This window comes from Euprymna scolopes, chromosome 19 (genome assembly GCF_053919585.1).
Source record: "Euprymna scolopes isolate OS-2025 chromosome 19, ASM5391958v1, whole genome shotgun sequence".
NCBI lineage: Eukaryota > Metazoa > Mollusca > Cephalopoda > Sepiida > Sepiolidae > Euprymna > Euprymna scolopes.
In genome coordinates, this window is record NC_136500.1 from 14119723 (window position 1) to 14146569 (window position 26847).

Below are 26847 nucleotides of genomic sequence, written 5' to 3' on the forward strand. Positions count from 1 at the left end.
TTGAACGCTACCGATGAACAAGAAAAAAATGGCCGCGATGTCTTTGAAGACTCGACAAAAACTTCAAAATAAGAAATAAAAGAATGGGGATTTTTTTTTTTTACAATATACGTGGTACGAAAAAATTTCAAATTAAAGACGAGTTACTCTTCTACCTATCTGATAAAGAAGTTTTTGTGGCTTTACTCACTTTAAAACGTTTATGCGGTTCGAAAAACTGTCTAGATTCAGGTGAACACAAGAAAAACTTGCAGCGAATGTTTGAAATTTCGACGATGAGTTAAAGATTAATCGATTTATTTGGACAAAAACTAAGTTTTTTCTGTCGATTTTACAAGGGGTGTAATCTTTTAAATGCTGTTTCAATTATATTTGATATGCAAGAATTGAACTCCGAAATTAAGATTTGAACTTCGGTAAGACAATAAGAGAAAATCCAAAAAACATTCGCACATTAGAAAAAAAAAACAATTCATTTAGAATTTGTATAATTTATCTTTTAAAAACTTAAAGTTGGTTACTTGCTAGTATTGATTACGCAATAGCCCATTTTTCTTTTTTTTTAAATTATTTAAGAGGTTTATTTTTTTTTAATTTCAGACATTAAATGAATGCCTGTTAAAAAACAAAAAAAAATTATTTCAGGTAATATGTAAATGCATATTATAATGTGATTGGCTTTTCAATGTGACTGTACGACGGATAACGAATAAGGAAGTTGGAAAAAATTAAAAATTTAAATAACATTGAAAGAAATGCTAAAATTTGTATTAAGATTGACTTAAACAAATTTACAAGTTCACAAATAAATCTGTTTACAAATATAATTTAAGACTTTCTTTCCCTAATCTTCTCCGAATATACATTATATAGAAATAAGTAATATTTACGCCATAGAAAGAGATGGGAATATTTATGAAATCTAAACTGTGAATAATCGCATTAAAATATAGAAAGTGAAGAAACATTCGTGAAAAAATGGGTGGCCCTGAAAAGGGCCGTTTGGGGAATTTGTTTTCTCTGGAAGAAAATGCTTTTTACTTGGCGCTGGTGTATTTGGTGACAGCTTTGGTTCCTTCAGAGACAGCATGTTTAGCCAACTCACCAGGGAGAAGGAGACGGACAGCGGTCTGGACCTCACGGCTGCTAAGTGTTCTTTTCTTGCTGTAATGGGACAGACGGCTGGCTTCATTAGCGATTCTCTCAAAAAGATCGTTCACAAAACTGTTCATAATAGACATGGCTTTGCTAGAAATTCCAGTGTCAGGATGAACTTGTTTCATTACTTTATAAATGTAGATGGAATAACTTTCCTTCCTCTTCTTTTTCCTTTTCTTGCCATCACGGGCAGGTTTAGCCTTACCGGCTTTCTTAGCGCCTTTCGAGCTGACTTCGGGTTTAGGAGGCATTTTACTTTTTTTAGTTCAGTAAATACTGAAGCCACTCACGCTCGAATGCTTTATATATTAGTAAAACCGGCTCCCAGAGAGCGCTGTGTTTGCTACATTTTCATTGGTTTAAAAAGTAACACAAAAGAAAATTTGAAAAATGAAAAGAGCGCTAAAATAGCAGCAGGTGCTCGGTCGCAACGACCGTTAATCCTAATGGCGGGCACCGACTCTTTCAACGTAAACAAAACACGAAAACTAAATCATTGATTTTCCTGTAAAATAAATGGTGCTTTTTTAAAATGCTTTTTGTAAATTTTCAGATTAGGTTCACCTCCCCAATTTGCTTTTAAATGACAACTATAGGGGTTTTCGACTATGCTGAATACGAAAATCGCATTCAACATTTGCAGAAATAATTAGTTATCGAAATATAAAAAGTTGTATTATGCATTGTATTCTTTGGCGGTCATCTTTTACGCGAGTGCAGTGTCCGTCATAGATGAGTAGATTTGTTTATGGCGCACGCGAACGCGCATAAAAAAGATGGCCGCCAAAGAACACGATGCGTACAACGTTTTATATATCGATAACTACTTATTTCTGCAAATTTTCAATGCGATTTTCGGTAAATATCCAGATACGCTACTACAGAACACCAACCACTCTAATTTGTTTTTTTATAGGTAATTGAGGTCGCTGACAACGAATCTGATAGTCAAACTTGGGGCAAATTTACCGTTTGCATGGTATTAACCCCAGAACCCACGAATAACTTTCCACCATTTGCAGCTTCCGTTTATGCTACGCGCGTGCGCTGCAGCATGAACGATGGCTTGCTTCATCTAGCAAACTGCCTTCTCACATGGCGTACCAATCAAAAAATTACGGACTGACATTTTTTTAATGACTTACAGTTAAAGAAAAGTACAAAAAATTGGGACTTTTTTGTTGTTTTTTGTCTCACGTAGTTTTTAATGTGGTTTACAAAAACATAAGCACCAAACATCTTTGTTTTTCATTCTTTTTTTGCGGGAGGGGGATTAAATTATAGAACTTGTGGCTTAATAGGTGCTTTTGCAGTTTAGTTAAACGTTTTTCCGTCAGTAACGCACCGACATTTACCAAATAGAACACCATTTAACATTTTCCGAAGATTTTACTGTGTACATTGGGGGCGCGAGCGGGGGGGGGCGGATGTGATGTTGGGGCGCGCGCGCCCCAACATCACATCCGCCCCCCCCCCGCTCGCGCCCCCAATGTACACAGTAAAATCTTCGGAAAATGTTAAATGGTGTTCTATTTGGTAAATGTCGGTGCGTTACTTTTTGAAAATTTGAAAATTCTATGTTCCAGGTAAAAAAAAAAAAACACAAATAAATTACCCCCCCCCCTACTCCAACTTGGAGTGCTTTCCTTTTCTTGTTTTATTTCTTTTTCAGCTAATTTTAAATTTTCCACCCAAAAAGTGCTATAATGTATTTTTGAAAATTAGAAAATTCTATATCCTGGAAAAAAAAAAAAAATCCCCTCCTCCCAACGTAGTTTGCTTGGTGAAGCCGTCGTTTATGCTACAGCGTGCATGCGCGTAGCATTGCATAAACGGAAGCTGCAAAATGGTGGAAAGTAGTTCGTGGGTTCAGGGGTAAATACCATGCAAACGGTAAATTTGCCCCAAGTTTGACTATCAGATTCGTTGTCAGCGACCTCAATTACCTATAAAAAAACAAATTAGAGTGGTCGGTGTTCTGTAGTAGCGTATCTGGATATTTACCCGATTTTCATATTCAGCATTGAATAAAACCACTAAAAGTTGGCATTTAAAAGAAAATTGGGGAGGTGGACCTAATCTAAAAATACCAACGATTTTTACCGATTTTGGAAAACGGGATTAATACATTTTCGTTTTTTAAAATTCAAAATAAAATTATATTGAAGAAATACGCAACATTTCAAATTTTAAAAAGATAAATCAATAAAGCAAATTTGATACATATTTTTTTTTTTTTTGATTATTAATTAATTTCAATAATTATTTCGTACACTAAAATACCAAAAATAAAATGAAAACTTATCTTGAAATAAAAATAAAATCACTTTTCAGTAAATACCTAATCACTAACGACCAATATATTGTTGTGTGGAAGAAAGTTTTAGTTTTCTTTATTCGTCTTGATATTCTGGCAAAAAAATGTATAAATTATATATCGTTAATTTTAACTTTTCTACAACGAGTCATATTGTGGGTTAACTTTTACGGATAGGGTCCCGACGTCCGCCTCGTTCTGAGTTCGGGAAGAAGCCGTCTGACGTAAGCGGTGTCGAGGCGAAAAATTAACCCCTTCAATAAATGCGTAGTTGTTAACTTAATAAAAAAAACAAAAACATCTCAAATAATTAGATTTTTTTTTATTTTAACAGTTCAAATAATTAGAATAATAATAATAATAAAAATAAACAGTTCAATTAGCATTTTTTTTTACTCCCTTATAAATTCCACAAATAATTAGAATTTTTGTTATACCGATTTTTTTTAATTCAACAGTTAAAATAATTAGAATTAAAAAAAAAATAAACAGCTCCCATAATTAGAATTTTAAAAACAATTAAAATAATTAGAATTTTTGATAGTTCAACAGTTGAAATAATTAGAATTTATAAAAAATAAACAGTTCAAATTCGAATAAATTAAAAAAAAAAAAAAACAGTTCACATGATTAGAATCTTTATAAGAAGTACGGTGTCCGGAAAACTCGTCCCCGAAAACCCCGTACCCGGAAAATTCGTACCCCGAAAACTAACTAACTCTCTCTCTCTCTCTCTCCCCCCTTTTGTGCTAGGTAGGAAAACTGGTCCCTTATTGAATAAATATCGATTGAAAAACAATTTATGATCGTTCTTGAAGGAGATATTGTTTTTAAAAGAGACTATGCACACCCATAATATTTTTAAAAAATTATTTTTAACTCTTGTTTCAAAAAAAATAAACTTGATCACGGAGTCAAGATACGAAAATCAAAACCATATATTTATTTAAAAAAATAATCTAGTTTTAACACTTTTTGTGTCATTACAAAAGAAAAATAAAATAAATAAAACACATTATCAAAGAAAGCAATTATTTTATTTAGAAGAATTAATTCAGTTTAAATAATTCTTGTGTTATTACAAAACAACAAAAAAAGAAAATCCGGTACTTATGTAATTTTGGTACTGCGCTGAAATAATAACGTTATTATTTCGAAAGCCATTCTAACATGGGAAGGGGAGGGTATCGTTTAAAAGTCATTTCGGAGGCATTTATGCAGTATGCAGATGGCGGCTATTGTTAGGGGGCGATAACTCCAATTTCTTCTGGGTCAAATAACCCGGCAAATAAGTAACAAACAAGATTGTTTTTTCCGAACACAAAATATTTGAAAACCAAAAACATTTATTGTATAAAAATGTAGCAATATGTAATTGTAAAAACATTTATTTAAGTCTGTGTAAGAAAATATAATTTTAATAAAACAATTTTGTAATAAAAATAACATTAGATTTTTATAAAGTAAAATAGTTTTGTTTTCGAACAAATAAATAATTTAAATGAAACATCATTTGGAATTAAAGCAACTTTGAAGGGTCACCATAAAATTAATAATTTAAATGCTTTTTGACGGAGACGCGATGCACCACATGGTGACAGTTTAGTGAAACGCACCAAGTAAAGATGGCTGTCGTGTGCATACTGCAGAAGTGCCTGTTAGTGCTTCGTGAACTAAAAAGTGTTAAAACTAAATTAATTTTTCGGTACGTGGACCTTGCATAAACGGTGTTTTTATTTAATGATTGCTCCCTAAAAGAGTTTTTTTTTCACTTTCTTTGTATATCATAGACTTTATTTTTAATCGCGCGTGTATTTATTTTATTTTCTTTGAATTTTTTTTCTTTGTGTGAATTTGATTCATACTTTTATTTCGTGCTTGTTTTTATTTTATTTTTATTTAATTTTAATTTTATTTTATTATTTTCTCCACTAAATATTATTTTTTTGTTAAATATTTTTTTATACATATTCAAATAATGCTTTTGCCCCCCTCCTTTTTTTGGCCTCAAATAGCACCTTCAAAAAATTTTATTGATTAAATAAACCAAAATTTTTTGCACATTCGTTTTGAGGGAGCAATCATTAACTAAAAACACCGTTCATGCAGAGTCCAAGTTCCCCGTAAAGTACAAATTTTTCTCAATAGAATATTTGTTTTATTATTTGATAATACAAAACGTGTTTTCTTTTTGTTTGTTTGTTTCGTAATAACACCAGAAATGTTAAAACTGAAGTAATTTTTTTTTTTTTATTAATATATGGTTTGTTTCCCGTTCGGTTTCGTTACATAATCAACCGTATCCACTTCCGGTAGCTTGATTTTTTTCCGAGCAGTGATCTTGGACATTACTTAAAAGTATACAAATTTATTTTATTTTCGATGGGGTGGAGGCTCGTGTTAAACTTTATCTACCTTAGTATTTTCTTTAATTTTCTATTTTTGAGCGTTATCCTATTATGTTGGACATTTTTTGTTCAAAAGTAACACTCGACATTACTTGTTTTTTTTTTCTTAACCAAATAAACTCTTTAAAATAAGTTGAAACACCAAAAACTTACAAAACTAAGTAGAAAACGAAAACTTAGAAAAATCAATTTAATTTTTTTAAAACAACAGTAAACATGTAAAAATATTTTAAATATATATATATATATATATATATATATATATATATATATATATATATGTATACATATAATATATATATGTATACATATAATAAAATACACATAGAATATATAAGTGTTGGGACGATTAATCGGAATCGGAAAAATAGCCTTATTTCGGATTCCAAACCGATACTTTTTTTTTGACAATAAAAAAAATGAAACAAGCACAATTTTTTATGAGAAGTTGTTCATTTACAACATCATATTGAGAAGGGCCACAGAATGTGTTACAAATCTCATTTACATATTTAACAATGATTCACAGAGTTAAATTTTTTATTGGTCATTTACCGAGAGATAACTTGCCAATTTCCTTTGTAAACTTTTCGCATTTATCCGCTAAATGTCTATATGTACCCATCCGAAGGAGTTCACTTTATTATTAAAATGTTTTAAACGCTCTGGACGGGGTTTTTAAATTTCGTTAGCGCCAGCTGTCTATTGACATGTGTGTTATCGGCTTCTTCTGAAATAAAGTTTTATGGCACTTTTCTTTGGACACAAGTGAAAAATATAGATGAAAATCCTCGATGAGTTTATCAAAATTTTTGATTATACAGAAAAAGAAAACATTCTGGAGATTTTCGTAATTAAAAAGGAAGTCATATCTACATTTAAACTTATACACGTACCACAAAAAGAAGGGTGGGATTGGGACAATTATTCCTGTAATTAACAGAAAAAGAAAACAAATGATAAACAAATATGCAACAAGTAAATGTTATCAAAGGCAAGACTCTTCTACATACCTCAATAAATTTATTTGTATTTAAACTCTGTTTAAAGTGGTTTGGGTTCGAAGCAAACTTAGTGCATCCTCTTTGAATTAGACTTAAAAAAAATGGCTGCCCAATAACCCCAACAGAAGGACGATAAACAAACGATTGTATAAACACATAAATTAATGTTAACAATCGATCGAAAATGTTATGCTGTACGAGTATTTTGTCTAATTTTCGATTTTTGTGCGATTAAGCAAGAATGGGCCAGAAATGAGTATCATTTTACGTAAATTTTATATAAGAAACAGTTTTCCTACGAGAAATTACGGGAATAATTGCTTTTTTGCTTTTTTCCACAGAATCATTTTAAAATGTAGAATCCTATTTTGGGGAAGTGATTTAGCTAAAGGGATTAATATATTTACTGCTGCTGCTGCTGCTATTATTATTATTATTAGTAGCAGTAGTAGACTATAGGTAGAAACCTTCTTCCTATATTAAAGATTAAAAATACGACAATGGTAAATAGCAAGCAACTCGAACACAACGTTTGTATATTAAAATAATTTTTATTTAACCAAAGTAGCTTTATATATATATATATATATATATATATATATATATATGGGATATTGATTACGTTTTTTCATTACTTGCGATCTCCTGTGGTCACGAAATGTAAAGCATTTTGGATATTTAAAGCAGGATAGTTCACAGAGCAAATGTGGTATTGTTGAGATTTATGAAGTGAAAATGATGGACAAATTGTGAAAGAATAGAAGGAAAATGCTTATCAGAAGGAGTCGAAAAGAGGATAGATAGCATGACTATAAAAGTGATGGCTGAAAATCCTGGAAATGTTATTCCAAGCGTATTTGATGAAGAACACCGTGAATAAAATGCATCCCATTTCCAAAATGTGGCTTTGACTAGTTTAATTTGTTTCTATTAGTTTTTTTGGTAAGCAAAATAAATATTCTAGAGTTCACTTGCCTATTCAATATGACAGATTTTAAAAAGCTTTTCACACCTAAACGGCCATATGCGCCTATTAGAGACTGCACACTTTAATATCAAACGATTTAAAATGCTTGGGCATTTCTTTCTGACGTCTGATTGACCTTGGTCTTGTATGATCACCACATCCTCTGAAGTATTTCATGTTTTCTTATATTTTGTTTGGTTTTGGCATAAGTGAAATATATAAATGAAAATCTCGCTAGAACATATAAACAGTAAACATTTAGAAGTTTGTTAACTTAAAAATTTACATTTAATATACCCCCAAACATATAAGTTTCTACTTTTTAGGCGATTACGTGTGAATACACTGAAACGTTATTTTAGAATTTAGAAGGGGGTCCAGTTGTGCATATAAATATAATGTAAAATGATCCCATTTTCGGTACAATCTAACTTTTTAAGCAGTTAAGTAATTTTTATCACTAATTCTAAATCCGCTCAGCAAAATCATAAAATCACATGTAATTGCTTTTTTTTCCGTATTACCACCCAGACACCCAGAATTAGAGTTAGTAGTAGGAAAGGAGCCTGGCTTTTATGACTTTTAACAATCACATATTTTATACTAAATTTTGATTTGGAACATAAACATTCAGAAGATTTAAAACAAATAAAGTTGGTTACATGTCCTTAAAACATTGGTCAATAAGGTGTGATCATTTTGCGTTAAATTTATATACGAAACTTATTGTTTGGTGTTTTATTGTATTTTTCCCACGAAAATTTTTCAAGCTGTTTACATGTAATCGATTAAAAATGGACTATCATATTTTCTTTTTAGGTGTATTATAATATAAGTTGGATTTTTAAAAATGATAAACGTGGCTTTTCATACGTAATTGTATGCTAGATAAATGGCTAAAGATTCTTGTAAAAATAAACTTTATTCATTTTCATTCCTGAGAAAAAATATTTTCCCGGTAAGCTACACAGAAATTTATCAAAAAAGTTTTTTTTTTTTTTAGAAACAAAACATCGACTTCAGCTATTATTATTGGATTTTAAATAATTATAAACGTGGTTTTCATATGTAATTTTATGTTTATTCGCTAGATAAAAATGTACAAATAATTTTTTTTTCTGTGAAATTTGTTATTATGACGGAATGAAATTTGGCACTGTGACATACTTTTTGGTAAAGCAAAATGGCGGATTGTAATCTTGCGTCGTAGCGTCCTGGCGTCCCAAAAATAATAACTGCTTTCCATCAAGTTTTTTTTAAAGGTTTTCACACACAATCACCTATAAAAGTACTATTTCCTTTTGGAATGGGGATTTAGCTGATTGTTAATCTAAAAATCTGTCGTTATTATTAATTATTATTATTTATTATTATTATTATTATTATTGTTGTTAAATATTTTGTTCTTACATAATTTTACATTTGTCCTACTAATCGTCGACTAATTTCAACTGTTTATGAAAACTTTCAAGTAGCATGTAGTACACTAACGACGAACTGATACAATCTAGCTTTGTTTTAAAATGAAAATAAATCTTTTTTTGTCATACAATTTTCAATCAATTACAAGGAAAGCACTTGAGAAAAAATATACGCAGAAAATACCCGGAAATTTGAAAATTTACTACAAAAAACAACAAATTTCTAATTAAATATTTATTAATTTTAAAAGAATCAGAATCGGAATCGAGAATCGTATCGGAATCGGAAATTTAGAACGGAGCTCCCTATCTTGGGTTGAGCATATTGGGAAGTGATATACTAATTACCATTAGTGTATTAAGCGATGCTTTTTGTGTAAACAAATTGAGCTTAGATATTTGAACAATGTTAAAATATTGCTAATTCACTGCCCGCATAGCAGCAGTCGAATAGCGCAATGGTTAGAAGCTCCGAATGTCATTTGGGCGGTCGGGTTTATATTATTACAATATGTGAAAACGAGGCTACATCAAATAGGGATCTGTCATATATTTTTGTTCAGAGATGCCAGCTTGGTCTTTTTTTTTTTTTTTCGTGAATTTAGACATTTTGAAGCAGTTTGGCCTTTAAAAATTATTTGGCCTTATCCAAAGCGTTAAGTATGGACTAATTAAGAAAGGAACAAGCAGAATATTATATAAATCGTTATAAAACCATAACTAAGATTTGGGTAATGTTTTAATTTCTATAAAATATATAATACTTCCAATCTTGTAATATTTGAGAATTCAAGCCAGAAATGACCCTATTCGACAGTTTAAATGCTTGCAATTTTTTATATTAATATTTCTAATGGTCACAAAGTAATTTATTTTTGTTTCAATTAGCAAAATATTAAAATTCTATTTTTTTATTCATTTAGCTTGTAGATTAGATCACGCGACAGCAAGTCTTTTGTGTCCTTGGCCATATCATTCCATTATCTTTATTTTCAAGCGACAACAAGTTCAAATATACATAATTATATTTGTAGTTATTTATTATGTGTTAGCAAGTCATGATAAAAAAATGTTCCTTTTTTTTTTAATTTCTCAAAAGAGATAATATTTATACGAAATTAATTTTTACCAGTACTTCAAAATGTAATCGTCACAAACAATCTATTGTATAATTAATATTTCTGATGAAACTTTTATGACGATGTTAAAAATCATGAAAACACATAATTACATACTTTTAATCTACCATTAACCCTAAGTTCTGGTTGTACCTATTTACTATGCCTCCCCACGGGACAGAATTAGACACCAGGGTCGTTTTTTAACGTGGAGAAAAGGTACAAAAATAAAAATTGTCTCAGTCGTGAAGGATTTCTCCTCCACCGAAAGAGAACAAGAAAATGAAGTGCAGCGAAGAACAGATACTATCTTGACCAAAAGGCCAAGGAAAAACTGGAAAGGATGCTTGCGACAATTTCACTTAAAATATTAAAAATCATATATAACTATGGAATTAAAAAATAAAATATATTTACTAGCGGCTTCATAGGTAATTGCATACGATAAGTTTTTACTCCAGTCGATATATGCGCAAGTTTCATTGTACGGCGATTACAGATTCATGACGTCATTTGTGAACGGTGTGACATACGTTATAAGTATGAGACATTATTTAGTTATAATCAGACGGTGAAAAATATTCAAGAAAATAAACCCATTTTTAAAAGAGAAATTACGAGTTTTTTTTTTTTAATTTTATTCGCAGTTTTGTTAGGGGTGTTGAAAATTCTGATACACCTATCGCAACGAACATATATAATATAAATATGTCTATTTATAAGTGTAGATTTTCACGTGTGCTACTGGAAACAGATAACGTGTTGTCAAAGTAATGGAAAACCCCCCAAATCTGGTTAAAATAAACGAAATCGAAACAAGACGGTGGCTGAAGACAAAACATTTTAACTTATTTCAAACGAAATTTGGGTTTGTATTACTGTACACATAGATTCGAAAAAGTTGTCAAAAAACAAATATATAACAAATAAATGTTATCAAACGCAAGATAAGTTACTTTTCTACCTAACTGGATATATTTTTTGTGTTTTTATTCAGTGTAACATGTTTATTCAGCTCGAAAAACATGCAGTGTTTACCGATGTATTGGACAATTCAAAATGGCAGCCGACTCTCTCTCGGAGAGGGTACGTTTGGGAAAAGGTATTATAAATAATAAACTAGACAAAATACTGTTAGAAAACAACCGAATACATGTCAACACTTATGTCACGGTAACATATATTGAGCGAATTTCTAACAGTATTTTGTCTAGTTTATTAGGTAATCGCGAAGAAAGAGAGAGCCTGTTTCCTCCGTTTGACTATAGGTGGCGTTACTGTCTGTCCACCCAGTTACGGAGCACAAAATGTATATAATGCCACCCTTGAAATAAAAATAAATGTTTTTGTTATATTTTAATTTTAAACATGTTTTTTTTTGGGGGGGGGGGTGCAAACATATTTAAGTTTTGTTTTTTGTTTTTTCAAACATATTTACGTTTTTTTTTTGTTTGTTTTGCAAGCATATTAAAGTTTTATTTTTCCAAACATTTACGTGTTGTTGCTTGTTTATTTTAAAACATTTACGGTTTTTTTTGGGGGTTTTGTTTTTGCAAGCATAAACTAAATATTTTTGAAATATTTTTCTTTTTGAAAAGTTTGCTTATGCACTTATTGGTACCGCGCTATTTTTTAATAGTAGTTTCAAGTAAGATTCAAGTTTTACAATATCCTTTTTCAAATATATATATATATATATATATATATATATATATATTTGCAGAAAAGGTAAAATAAGTGCAGAAAAATTAAGAAAAAAGGGGGGGGGGGGTTCCATAAAAAAGATAAAAGAAAAAACGTTGATTTTTTTTATTATCATAAGAGCGTAAAAAATACTCGCGGAAAAACGGTTGTACCCATAAATATGTTTAAAAGAAAAATATAGCAAAAACATTTAGTTTATGCTTGCAAAAAAAAAAAAAAAAAAAAAAAAAACGTAAATGTTTAAAAATAAACAAGCATCAAAACGTAAATGTTTGGAAAAATAAAACTTAAATGTTTGCAAAAAAATAAAACTTAAATTTGTTTGCACAAAAAAAAAAAAATGTTTAAAATTAAAATATAACAAAAACATTTATTTTTATTTCAAGGGTGGCATTATATACATTTTGTACTTCCGTAACTGGGTGGACAGACAGTAACAAACAGGCTCTCTTTCTTCACGATTACCGTTTATTATTTATAATACCTTTTCCCAAACGTACCCTCTCCGAGAGAGAGTCGGCTGCCATTTTGAATTTTCCAATACATCGGTAAACACTGCATGTTTTTCGAGCTGAATAAACATGTTACATTGAATAAAAACACAAAAAATATATCCAGTTAGGTGGAAAAGTAACTCATCTTGCCTTTGATAACATTTATTTGTTATATATTTCCTTTTTGACAACTTTTTCGAATCTTTGTGTACAGTAATACAAACCCCGAAATTTAAATAGGGATAAATAAAATAAATTTTTAAATGGGTATGGATCAAATAAATTAACTGAACGTGTGATTCTAAACAATTGATGCAAAAAAAAAAAAAAAAAAAATTAGACAAGTCAGAAATAAAAATCGCATTAAGTAAGATTGACGAAAAACAGTTCTGGAAAACGTGAGTGGCCCTGAAAAGGGCCGTTTGTGATTTGTCAAGTAAATAAGAGAATTTACTTGGAGGCTTTCTGGGTCTTCTTGGGAAGAAGGACAGCTTGAATGTTGGGAAGGACACCACCTTGGGCAATGGTCACTCCGGCCAAGAATTTGTTCAATTCTTCGTCATTACGGATGGCCAATTGCAAGTGACGGGGAATGATTCTCGATTTCTTGTTGTCTCTCGCAGCATTTCCAGCCAACTCGAGAACCTCAGCGGCCAAATATTCCATGACGGCAGCCAAATAGACGGGTGCACCGGCACCAATTCTCTCAGAATAGTTACCCTTGCGGAGGAGACGATGGATACGACCAACGGGGAATTGAAGTCCGGCACGGGATGAACGAGTCTTGCTCTTTCCCTTAGCTTTACCTCCTTTACCACGACCAGACATTTTCAATATTGATGTTTTCAAACACTAAAAATGATTATGTTTACAAAACGCACGCAACTTGCGTTAAATACGCGCAGGTCGGCTCCTGGTAACTGCTGGCTTTGTTTTGCCTGCATTAAGTTTTAACCGCTTTCGTATTAGATTGGTCAGAAAATAGCAAAACTACACAAGCTGTGAAGTTTTGCTGCTAGTTTCTGACCAATCAAATACGAGAGATTTGAGAGAGAAAATTTTGATTGTTGCTGGGAGCCGGCGTGTTTCGTATAAAAAGGGAAGGGAATGAAGTTGCCTTTATCGTCGAAATGGCTCCCCCTACTGAAGTTAGCAAGAAAGGCGCTAAGAAAGCCGGTAAGGCTAAACCTGCCCGTGATGGCAAGAAAAAGAGAAAGAAGAGGAAGGAAAGTTATTCCATCTACATTTACAAAGTAATGAAACAAGTTCATCCTGACACTGGCATTTCTAGCAAAGCCATGTCTATTATGAACAGTTTTGTTAACGATCTTTTTGAGAGAATCGCTAATGAAGCCAGCCGTCTGTCCCATTACAGCAAGAAAAGAACACTTAGCAGCCGTGAGGTCCAGACCGCTGTCCGTCTCCTTCTCCCTGGTGAGTTGGCTAAACATGCTGTCTCTGAGGGAACCAAAGCTGTCACCAAGTACACCAGCGCCAAGTAAAAAGCATTTTCTTCCAAAGAAAACAAATTCCCAAAACGGCCCTTTTCAGGGCCACCCATTTTTTCACGAATGTTTCTTCACTTTCTATATTTTAATGCGATTGACACAGGTTTTGTTGTAGATTTCACAATTATCCCCATCTCTCTCTATGAAGTAAATTAAAAAGCAAAAGAAAAGTAGGGACTGGGGTACTTTTTTAATTACTTTGGGTTTGCATTACTGTACACATAGATTCGAAAAAATTGTCAAAAAATATATAACAAATAAATGTTATCAAAGGCAAGATAAGTTACTTGGGTTGGTACTTTTCTACCAAATTGGATATATTTTTTGTGTTTTTATTCAATGTAACATGTTTATTCAGCTCGAAAAACATAGTGTTTACCGATGTAAATGGCGCCCGACTCTCTCTTTAACACGGTAAGTTTGGGGAAAGGTGTTATAAATAATAAACTAGACAAAATACTATTAAAAACCCACCGAATATATGTCAACTTATGTCACGGTAACATATTGAGCGAATTTCTAACAGTATTTTGTCTAGTATATTATTTATAACACCTTTTCCCAAACTTACCGTGTTAAAGAGAGTCAGGCGCCATTTTGAATTTCCCAATACATCGGTAAACACTGGTTTTCGAGCTTAATAAATATGTTACATTGAATAAAAACACAAAAAATATATCCAGTTAGGTAGAAAAGTAACTTATCTTGCCTTTGATAACATTTATTTGTTATATATTTCCTTTTTGACAACTTTTTCGAATCTATGTGTACAGTAATACAAACCCGGTACTTGGATTATAATACCGTGCCGAGTACCATATGGCTTAACTTTTCCCAAACTGAAAACCATGCTACCAACAGTACATAAATATTACTTGTTTCGGTAAACCTGTCCAATAAGCTAACCCTAATCGGGGTTGCCATATAAACGGCCAAATTCATCACTGTAGCAACATCACAAACAAAAATGCCAAATAGAAAAAAAAAATTGCGTAAAATATATAAACATTTATATATTTTTTACGTCATTATTATTTTTTATGTAGATAGGCCAGGTTTTAAACCGACGCATTTCAGGTTAACCTGTACGGATAGGGTCCCGACTTCCCGCCTCGTTTTGAGTTCAGGGAAAAATCGTTGTCGAGGCGAAAAATTACCCCTTCAATAAAGTGCCGAGTTAACTTAAGAAAAAAAAGTGCAAATAATTAGAATCTATTTTTATTTTCGCAGTTCAAATAATTTGTATTTTTTACCTCCTTATAAATTCCACAAATAATCAGAATTTTTGGTAAATCGAATTTTTTTAAATTCAACAGTTCAAATAACTAGATTAAAAAATAAATAAATAAACAGTTCAAATAATTAGAGAAAAAAACAGCTGTCGTCATGCGTCCTCGGTTGTATTTTCTTTTCGTTACAACAGTGACTTTTATTCCAGGGCCCCTTAATTTTGTGGTATTATTATACAAACACCGTGACAGCGAATTAGTAAAAACAGACGTAGTATTCTGTTACGTTTCTGTGTGCTGAACACGAATCTGAAAACCGTACCCCTCGCAAATTAATAGTTTCGGAGATATTAACATTTTTAAAAGGGAATATTTTCTTTCAAAAATGGCGTACATCGGCTCTACTCTTAAATCAAAACAAGTGGAGATAATCCATAATGAAAATAAGCGATAATAAAAAAATAAATTAATTAATTATTTCCTTTTCTTTTTAATTAATTCACCACCCCAATTTTACTTGCTCATGCGCAGTATCCCAATTTTACGCGCACAAAATCGATTTTTACCCAATTTCGGATACACTTTCGGATTTTTACCCAATTCGCTGTCACGTTATTTGTATAAATTTACCAATTTTGTTGGGGTTGCTAATAATTTCTTTATGTCTAGGTGTTATGTCCCTTGGATCGGTGGGAGTTGTCCCCCTTTGTTCAATGTTTATAATGTAAACTCTCGGACGTAAACGTGAATAAACGAGACTTGGTTAGTCGGCCATGTTGGTCTGAACGATCACATATCCTTGTCCTATTATTATTAATAGAAACCTGACATAACATGGTGTCAGAAGTGGGTACGAACCCACGCCCACTTCCAAACACCAACGAACATGACAGAAACCCGCCGGTTCTTAGGGATGGTGAATCAATTAGGAAAATTCATTCCAAACCTAGCAGACATGACTAAACCATTAAGGGATTTATTGAGTCATAAATATGCGTTTGTTTGGGACAATGCATTCTCCTCCATCAAGAAAGCATTGTGTTTAGCACCTGTGCTATGCCTGTACAATCCATCAAGTGAGGCTGTGGTTTCTAGCGACGCTTCATCTAATGGGCTGGGAGCAGTATTATTACAACGACAGGATGACACAAAATTACATCCCATCGCCTACGCTTCACGAGCCATGTCAGAAACTGAAACTCGTTATGCACAGATAGAAAAGGAGGCCCTAGCCATAACATGGGTTTGTGAACGCTTTTCAGACTATCTTGTTGGACTACACTTCACAGTGGGGACAGATCACAAACCACTGGTGCCACTACTAGGTACTAAGGACCTCAGTGAACTTCCAGCAAGGATACAGAGGTTTCGAATACATTTAATGAGGTATGCATACATAATTCGCTATGTCCCTGGTAAGGAACTATACACAGCTGATGCTCTGTCAAGAGCGGTATCTAATAACGGACCCACCAAACAAGACAAGGACCTCGAAGAGTTGGCAACAGCGTTCGTCCACACCATGATGGAATCTTTACCTGCCACAGAAAAACGTCTGAAAGAGCTGGAGGAAGCCACTAAAACTGATGAAATCAGCAACTGCATATTACAATATGTAAGAAATGGCTGGCCATCCAAGGGTCATGTCCCAGCATCAATTAAACCCTATTGGGCCTACCGTGGCATCATCACGTGTGAGAATGGATTACTGATGTATGGCACACGGATCATAATCCCATCGCTACTGAGACCGACTATTATTGCCAAAATCCACTCTGGTAATCAGGGAATTATCAGGTGCAGACAAAGAGCTCGCCAGTCCTATGGTGGCCAGGACTATCTGAACAAATCAAAAGAACTGTAGAAAACTATCCAAGATGCGCCGAGCTAAGACACCAACCGCCTGAACCCCTCATGACAACTGAGCTTCCAACAAGACCATGGCACACTGTAGCCGCCGATCTGTTTGAGTTGAAAGGCAGCAGCTATGTCATACTTGTCGACTACTTCTCTCGATATGCAGAAATCGCCATGCTTACATCAATGACTTCCAGCGCAATGATACAAAGTTTTAAAGCTATTTTTGCCAGACATGGGGTACCTGTCATCCTAAGAACAGACCCAGGAAGCCAGTACATTTCGAAGGACTTTGCCAAGTTCGCAAATGACTGGGGTTTCCAGCACGTTACAAACAGTCCCCGCTATTCCCAAAGCAACGGAGCTGCAGAAGCCTGTGTGAAAACAATGAAGAGAAGGTTAAAGACGGCAAAAGACCCATATCTTTCTTTGCTTGCACACAGAGCGACACCAATGGACTGTTGGTTTAGCCCCAGCGAACTGTTAATGGGCTGACGTCTGAGGACAAACGTCCAAACTCACCCGGATCTACTAAACCCCAGTTGGCCCGATCTTGAGAATTTTAGACAGAGGGAAAGGAACCAGAAGGCTCAACAGCAACTCACACACCGCCTATCAAAAAAAGCTAAAGAGCTACAACCACTCGAAAATGGCACACCGGTATGGGTCAGAAGCTCCAACCCCCCAAACCAGGAAGGCATCGTTGTTGGAATGGCAAATACACCACGTTCCTACATTCTACGGACCAAAGAAGAAGGGACAATAATCCGACGCAATTGACGACATATTGTACCCAAACCACCAGAAATGGTCGAGGCTCACACATCGGAGACCCATGAAGACAGTCATCTACCTAGGGAAGAAACAGTCAAAACAGCATGCCCCACTTTCACCTCTCAAGAGTATACAACAACAACAGTGTGAAAAAAAAAACTGTTTATAGGGTAAAGTAGATTACCCGGTGATAGCGTAAGCTCCAAGGGGTTGCAAAGGATGCCCTATGCGACCCCCCCCCTACTGGGTTGAGTAACAAGTATTGTAGTACGGCGAGCAGCGAGTAACTAAGTTGTGCCAACCGTTCACCAGTAAGTCATTAACAGAACTGGTACTAGTCAGAGACAATTCTTTTATAACAGAAGAATTGTGCCTCCCCCTACTCCTCCAAGTCTATAAGAGACTCGTCCTCTCAACCACTCAGATTAGAATTCCGCCCTCGAGGCCGGCGCCACCAAGTAAGCAATATTCTTTTTTTATTTTTATTTTCTCACACACTCCCGAAAAAAACGAGAAAAAAAACAAAAGGTAGAAGAGAGAAAAGAAAAAGAAAAAAGTTACATCAAAATGACAGACCACCAAAATACTCAATCAAAAAACAACTTAGTACAATAAAGCAGTAGTCGATCAGTCCAGATATCAATCAAGCAGGCAGCAGGCTAGGTCTACCCCGTCGTTTTTTCAGGGGCGCGTATTCTGGGCAATACCACTTTTGCCTGTTGGGAGGTTCTGAGTCGATACTGACACATCGGAAATGATACCAATCGTCGCACGAGTCACACCCGATCATATTCTGATTCTGCTGTGGAGAGCTGCACAGGGGACACAACCAGATCTGCTCCTCAACACTAGGGGGTGAACCCAACGTCTCCCCTCCCTCCGCAACAGGGGGTCTTTCAGGAGTCCTAGAAAGCTCTAAGGGGTACAGATGTTTCAGGGAATGTACTTCCTCCAAGCCCTCACCTTTTTGAACACGTGCTGCTCTAACGACACCATCATGGCCTGGAATCAGTTCAGTAATAATTCCTAAGACCCAAAACGGTCTGGGTTTCAAAGGACTCTTAATCAGCACAACATCATCCTTCTGGATGCGGGTTCTTGTACTGAGTCGGGATCGACCAGGAATTTTCCTTCCCAGCTCTAGCAGGTACTCCTCATACCATAGTTTGTGGAAATCTGTCAGACATTGGTCCCTAAGTTCCAAGGTTTGAATTAGCCTCTCCCTGCTGGGAGGCAACAAGGTTGTTCTATCCTCTCTATCCAGTTGTATCAATAGCCTGGAGCTCTGATTGGGCTTAAGGAACATATTGGGGGTAATTGGAGTAGCATTTTTGTAGGCTGACACCTGGTAAGTAAGAGGCCGGTTATTAACAGACCTCTGAATATCCGATAACACTGTCAGAAGGGTAAAGTAATCCAATCTACCCCTGCCAAGAATCTTAAATAGGCAGTTCTTCAAGGTCTTGATACATCGCTCCCATGTTCCTCCATACCAAGGAGAGAACAAGGGAATGGTTTTAAGTTTTAACTTACAAGGACCGTATTTCCTTTGATAGTCCGTAAAAAGAGAGAGATGGTCGAAAATCTTTCCACTTCCTATAAACGTTTTCGCGTTGTCACTATAAAGGGTTTCGGGAACGCCATATCGGTTAGTAAATCGAACCAGGGCCTGGAAGAAAGAGGGTATGCTCATGTCGGGAACTACTTCAATGTGTATTGCTCTGATATTCAAGCAAGTGAACAGGAGCAAGTACATTTTCGTATCTAATTTCCCGTCACTCACCCAAAGATGGCCAGTAAAATCAATTCCAGTGTGTTGATAGGGGACTCTGAAATCGGTACGGTGTGACGGCAGGGCAGCAGCAGCATTTGGCGTCACTGGTGTTGAATTATAACGTTTACATCTGGCACAAACAGCCAGTACCTTGTTCACAGCTTCTCGACCCTGCGGGACCCAATAACCGCTTCGCCTCAACTCCGCTAAAGTTGACCCAGTTCCAAGGTGGCAACACCTTTCGTGACAATCCAAAATGATGAGTCTGGTAACAGGATGATGTTTCCCTATCAGAATGGGGTTTTTAACTTCATAATCAAAGTGGGAAGATTGGTTGATTCTTCCCCGAGATCGAATCAAACCGTCAGGGTCCAGAAAAAGATCCAGAGCACGAACCCTAACTGGCATGGGTTTACCACTCGGCTCCTTTAGATACTCCACTTGCACTGTCTTCATAAGGTAGATCGCTGCCTTAGAGTTGTAGTCCCATTGTCGATTAAATCGGATGGCTAGGAACTTAAACACCAAGGCAGTAACAGTCAGTAAACCAGAGAAAGAGGAAAACCTCTGAAAAGGTATGGCGGAAGTGTACTCTTGATCATGGATCAAAGAACAATTCGCTGAACTGCGGGTCATTCGCTGGCATATCTCACTCAAACAGGGCATATCTTGTCCTGGCCATTGAGATATTCCTTCGCATAGCCAGGAAGGGCCTGAACACCAAAATTCCATCTTAGATTGGAACTTTCTCAATGTTAATCCTCTTGTTAACAAATCCGCCGGGTTGAGTGTACTATCAACATATCTGAAGAGAGTCTTCAAGCCATAGCGAGACTCCAACTCCACTTTCATCTGCAGAACGTCTTTAAGTCTATTTTTTGCAAAAACATTTTTGCTAGCCATGTTTTGAGATAAAATCCAGGACAAGACCACCTGTGCATCCGTGGCTATACACAAATTCTCGGGGACAAATCCTTCACAATTGTCCAGGATTGTGGGGAGAAACTTGAAGGCGAGAAAAACGGCCATTAGTTCCAACACAGGCAAAGTCTTGTCCTTCATAGGTGCCACCTTAGCTTTCGCAAATAATAAGGATGACCGACCATTTTGCACGATATACACGGCAAACCCATATGCTTCCTTGGACGCGTCGCAAAACAGGTACATATCTCCAGGCAGCCCTGCCATAAGCGCCTTGCGCAAAAAACGGAAGTCACTCAATCCTGAAAGGTCCCTGGCTAGTTCTCTCCAATCGCTCAAGATTGCCGGCTGGAGTGGATCATCCCAACCTGCACCATTCTTCCACATGGATCTGATTAGCACTCTACCGCGGATAGTAACCGGGAGACATAGGGACAATGGATCGAAGACCTTAGCTGACTCGGAAAGAACACCTCTCTTAGTTGTCACGTCAGGATTGCATTTTACCGGAGCGACGTACAACTCCTCCGAATGTGGGAAGTATCGGTAGCCAAGTACTCTTTCCCACTCCTCTTCATGGATACTTAGAGTACCATCCTCCTTCATCCTAGTGCGGAGCGCCTGACTGTTTGAGTTGCATGACTGGATAACAAAGCCCCTTTCCAGCAAACACTCTCTAACAAGGGAATACAATGTAGTAAGCTCACTTGCATCTGCTACGGATGCTACAAGGTTATCCACATAAAACCGGTCCTCCATCATCCTGCGGCAAGCATCCTGAGGGTATTTTGCCGCATGCAATTTTAAGATGCACCCCAACACAAATGGGCTTGAGGTAAATCCGAATATCAAGGTGGTATAGCAGAAGCAGCGCAAACAATCTCCTTGCTTAAGAAAAAAGCAAAACCGGTTCCTATCCATCTCCAGCTTAAGCCGAATCATTAGGAATGCTCGGCGAATGTCTGCTAGTAGCACATAATTGTTGGCTCTAAAGGCCAACAACAACTTTAAGATGTCCCCTGTTAAGTTAACGCCAGAATATGCTGCTTCGTTCAGCGATAATCCATCTCCTGTCTTCAAACTACAGTTCCGACTTGAAAACTGGTCTATGTGGTATCCACACATATTTTGTTGAACTCCTGAGGGGAGACAAAAATCTCTTCAATTATACCGTCCTCCTGTTGCTGACGAAACACCTCCAAATATTCATCATATATTTTTCTTTTAGTCAAGTTCGCTGCCACCCGGTCTAAAACATGCAAGGAAGTTGCATGATTAGAGGGGACTCTGGCTAATCTATCGTGATGCCAGGGGAGCTCCACATAATAGCTTCCATCCCGAAGCTCTACAGTTTCCTCAAATCGCTTCATCTGCACTTTATCGTAATCAGAAAAGTCCTCCTGACTGGGAAGCCCCAGAGATTCCAACGTAAACATTTGTTCGTCCTCTTTGTACCATACTGTCAGGAAAGCACTCCGCCATGGGATCCAGGTATGTTGATTGTGTTTCAAGGACAAAACATAAATGTGATGCATCGACCTGGGGGGTATGTTCCAACACCGAATTAAATGAAAGGTGAGTAACCTCAGAGAGGGGCTTATCTTCCAAGAAAAAAGAGGCCTGCTCCGAACGGAACCAGTCCAGGCGGGGTTGCAAAGGTCCATCCATTCAAACACGGGATCAGCTTCAATGAGTCCAGGTGTTCAATCAGGTCTAACCCAATTATTCCCTTGATCGGTATTAAATCTCTTCCGGTCTCAAACTGGCCGGCCAAAGCATATTTTGCATCCTGAAAAACACGCAATAGAGATTCCAGGTTGGCCACTCGAACTGACAAGTCCATACCATCAGCTACCAAGACAGGAGATGTCACAGTCCTTCCAGAACCCAAGTCAACTCCCAGGACTACCTCTGTGAACCCACGCTGACACTCACCTAGAAAGGTAGACAATCTCAGCTGACAATTGACCCCAAGGGTTTCGATTGGGCACAAAGTTCTCAGTACATCTGCCGCCAGATATGTCCGCCCGCTACCCGTGTCCAGTAGGCAATTCACTGACACTGTCTTTGGTCCACAAGAGAATGTAACTGAGAGAATGGGTGGCAACGTGCGGGAATATCCGGTTGAAGTTGCATTGTTCACATCCACATGAAAAGAAGGAGTATTGAGACGTATTCTGTCTTACTGTTGATGTAAATGCAGTGGAGGCATCGCCCTTAATCTGCAATCTATTGCTTCTCCAGTTAGTCTCAATATGGAGGACAAAGGCGGCACCTGTCTATCTGTTAGCGCTATTATCTCCCCTTTCAATTTGAGAGGAAATTTCCTAAATAGAATCTTAGCCATCAGTCTGGCTCCGCCAGAATCGTCCACAGAAAAGTCACACGAAAAGGAATTCCCCAGCTCTTCCAACAGCTATGCCGTCCTGGAAACGAAGTCCCCCAGCTCAAAAAGGGATCCACCTTTCTTCGGTACATAGTCCAGAATATCCTGGAATATTTGGTCAATGATTTCATCCAGGTCCAGATACTCCCTCTTCAGTATAGCCATGGGTCGGACTCCATTTCCTGTCCGCTAAATGTAGGTCCTGTGATCTGTATACATGGGGGTTTAACAATGAAGGAAGAACCTCTCCCGGTAGTTGCAGAAGCCCTTGAAAACTCAAAGGCAGATTCTGAGTAAGGGCTGGGCTCTGGCTGTCGGTATGCTTGATCCAAATCGCCCAAGTCTTCATAATAATCCTTCAGTTGAGGCAGCCAAGCACCCTTAATCTCGGCAGGTGTACTCTCATTAAAGGAGCCTAACTCCAGCTGTGTGATACAAGTCTCTAACTCGACAATGAATTGTCGAATCTCCATTCTTAAGAATGAGTACGCCAATGGCCAAACTCCATCACGACACATCTTCAGTCGTCCCTGAATCTTCTGAGTCAATGACTCCCTTCTGCGTAGGAGCTGCTCTTTCGTGACGTTCATGACAGTAGTTAACCAACGAAAGAGTAAGCAGCAAATCCTTTGCAAGATGTGAAAAAAAAAACTGTTTAGAGGGTAAAGTAGATTACCCGGTGATAGCATAAGCTACGAGGGGTTGCAAAGGATGCCCTATGTGACCCCCCCCCCCTACTGGGTCGAGTAACAAGTATTGTAGTACGGCGAGCAGCGAGTAACTAAGTTGTGCCAACCGTTCACCAGTAAGTCATTAACAGAACTGGTACTAGTCAGAGACACAATTCTTTTATAACAGAAGAATTGTGCTTCCCTCTACTCCTTCAAGTCTATAAGAGACTCGTCCTCTCAACCACTCAGATTAGAATTCCGCCCTCGAGGCCGGCGCCACCAAGTAAGCAATCTTCTTTTTTTATTTTTATTTTCTCACAAACCAGATCTGGGCGTCAGTCAAGACCACCTATTAAACTAGACCTATAATATATGTATATACAAATATATATATATATATATATATATATATATATATATATATATATATATATATATATATATATATATATATATATATATATATATATATATATATATATATATATATATATATATATATATATAAAAGTAAATAAATGAACTCTTTTCTTTTAATAGATATATCAAGTGTGTGTGTGTTTGTGTGTGTGTGTGTGTGTGTGTGTGTGTGTGTGTGAGAGAGAGAGAGACCATATAGTAAAAGAACATTAAACATTATTAAATAAAATAAAAAAGAGAGATGTTATGTCCCTTGGATCGGTGGGAGTTGTCCCCCTTTGTTCAATGTTTATAATGTAAACTCTCGGACGTAAACGTGAATAAACGAGACGTGGTTAGTCGGCCATGTTGGTCTGAACGATCACATATCCTTGTCCTATTATTATTAATAGAAACCTGACATAACACTAGGGCACCTCCAACAATAATTTTTGTTCCTTTTTACTTCTGTTATTTGTCTTTAACAAATGACGCACATAAGGTCCTTCTTTTTGTAAGATGTTATTTTCTCCTAAGAAAATTTTCGCCTCATTGTAACAACTCCAAAATTTGCTTATGCTTGTCAAATCCATGCTGAAGGGGTTTTAGGGTTAGGGTAATTTTCTGCCTCGACACCACTTACGTCAAACGACTTTTTCCCAAACTCAGAACAAGGCGGGACGTCGGAACCCTATCCGTACAGGTTAACCGCATTTCATATTATTTATTTATTGAAGAGTTTAGCTTCCAAATATTTATGTTTAACAAATAAAAGTCTGTTTTTTTTTTTTCGGAAAAAATCTTAATGATTTTTTTTTCCGAAAAAACAAAACAAAAAAAAAACAAAACACAGAAGTTTATTTGTTAATTATTTTATCCTTTCCATGCGATTTGACATCATAGGTTTTCGGATATTCTGAAAATGAATATCGCATGCAAAATAGTTTTTATGTAATAATCTTATGCTTTCCGACGGCAATTCAAACAACGCACGTTGTTTACCCTTATTTCTATAAAAGAAAAAGAAAATATGGATATAAAAGGGAAAGAAGTTTAAAATTATATTTGTAAGCATTAATCGAAATCATTTATTTTATAATCTGCAAAAAAAAAACAAAACAAAAAATATTTTTGTTTGATTCAAAATTTTTTATATTTGAATTTCAGTTTTTGTTAATAAACCCAGTTTCGCTACCTGTAGAATCCCATTAAAATTTCAATGGCATAATAATGAATATTTAACTGTTATCTACAATTACTTTTTAATGGCCATCCATTTTACATCTGAAAAAAAAAATAATATAAAATAAAAGTGCACTTTTGGGTACTCCTTGGGCATTGAGTTCCATGGCGACTAGCAGAAAAAAAATAATAGTCGTTCCCTTAGTCCCCCCCCCTAGTCAAGGCTGACGCATGCGCACATAACATTTTTTATTTACTGATGTTGTAGTAACTAAACGATTATTTGTCACTTTTATAAACATTTATTTTGAAAAAAGTTTTACTCTTTATGAATATTAAAAGAAAAAAGTTACTAAACATTTATTAATAATTTCTCACTTTTACAAACATTTGTTCTTAAATTTCTTTTTAAATGATGACTTTTATCGACATTGCTGCGAAGGTGGAAATGAAAGGGAAAAAAGGCAGCCATCTAACCATCTCGGCCATGAATGGAGAGGAATTGATAAACATGTTAAGTTAAGGGTTAAAAAGTGAGTCAAGTCAAAGAGGTTTAATTGATAGGTGGCCGCTTAATGAGGTCATCGCGGGAGCGTTACGATGACGTTGAAGTTTTTTATTTACTGCGGGGCAGTCTTTTGGGGTTTGCTTACTTTTTTTCAATGCGGGGTAGTTTTGGCTTCCCCAAGATGATGGGGGGGGGCAGCTCCCCATTGAAAGGGGATTTTCCAAATTGAATAGCGATTGTCTAATATGAGGAGAAACTCCGCATTGATCAAAGCTGATTGCTTTTGGACATTTTGGCAATCGCGCCGCAAACGATGCCTAGCTTTGAATTAGTTTTGCTTTTATTATACGAAAAAGCTGAATCCACACGCGGCGATCCAAAAATGTGGAATATTTAGCTTTTTAAATTCGGGCAAATTAAATAGACAGGCGACTCCCATTGTTAACTTGTAGATATTATGATTTCGATGTGATATAAAAAGTTTTAAGAATGAGCGACGGCCTCGAGAACCCGCCAGAAAAAAGCCTTTTGCAGACATACACAAAAGGCGAACATACATCATACATACACACATTTTGCCTTTTATATATATAGGTGACCTCATCGATATGAGACCACTTCATTTCTCCTACTAATCCCGTTATATATTTTAGTCTTTTTTTAATGCAAGATCATTTAATGCTGCTGGTGCAAACTCCGCTGACTGGATCAACAAAATGTCTTGAATTATTTACAGTTCCGTGCAAAAACCTAGCTTTTCCAGATCATTATAGCTCCTCCCATGAGTCTGTATAAACAATTGAACCAGGAGCGGCACATTCCATGATAACCTGTTCCAGTGTTCTAGCTGAACAGTCTGGTATCTGCTGCAAAAAATATACTTTTTCTGTTTAGTCATAGAACTCTATAACCCATATTTGTCTGAGGACTTTACCAGCATGGCTTTTTCCTTTTAGACTTTCATCAATTTGTGTTATATGTCCAAGGTCACCCATCATATTCCTGTCTTTAACCATTTTGCTAGGACATAGATCTTTGCAATATTCG

General features: G+C 35.8%; 1 protein-coding gene and 2 pseudogenes across 2 annotated transcripts; 1 reads left to right on the plus strand and 2 right to left on the minus strand.

The window, feature by feature from the left end:
• Positions 1–216: 216 nt before the first annotated feature.
• LOC145240100 (histone H2B, gonadal pseudogene) lies at positions 217–1418 on the minus strand (annotated as a pseudogene). The gene has a single exon (XR_013862483.1). The product of XR_013862483.1 is annotated as a histone H2B, gonadal pseudogene (transcript).
• An 11035-nt stretch (positions 1419–12453) lies between these two features.
• On the minus strand, positions 12454–13519 carry LOC145240101 (histone H2A-like). The gene has a single exon (XM_080103720.1). The coding sequence runs from the start codon at positions 13417–13419 to the stop codon at positions 13042–13044; it is 378 nt and encodes a 125-aa protein (XP_079959846.1). The 5' UTR covers positions 13420–13519; the 3' UTR covers positions 12454–13041.
• Positions 13520–13720: 201 nt separating this feature from the next.
• LOC145240102 (histone H2B, gonadal pseudogene) lies at positions 13721–14346 on the plus strand (annotated as a pseudogene).
• The last annotated feature ends 12501 nt before the right edge of the window (positions 14347–26847 follow it).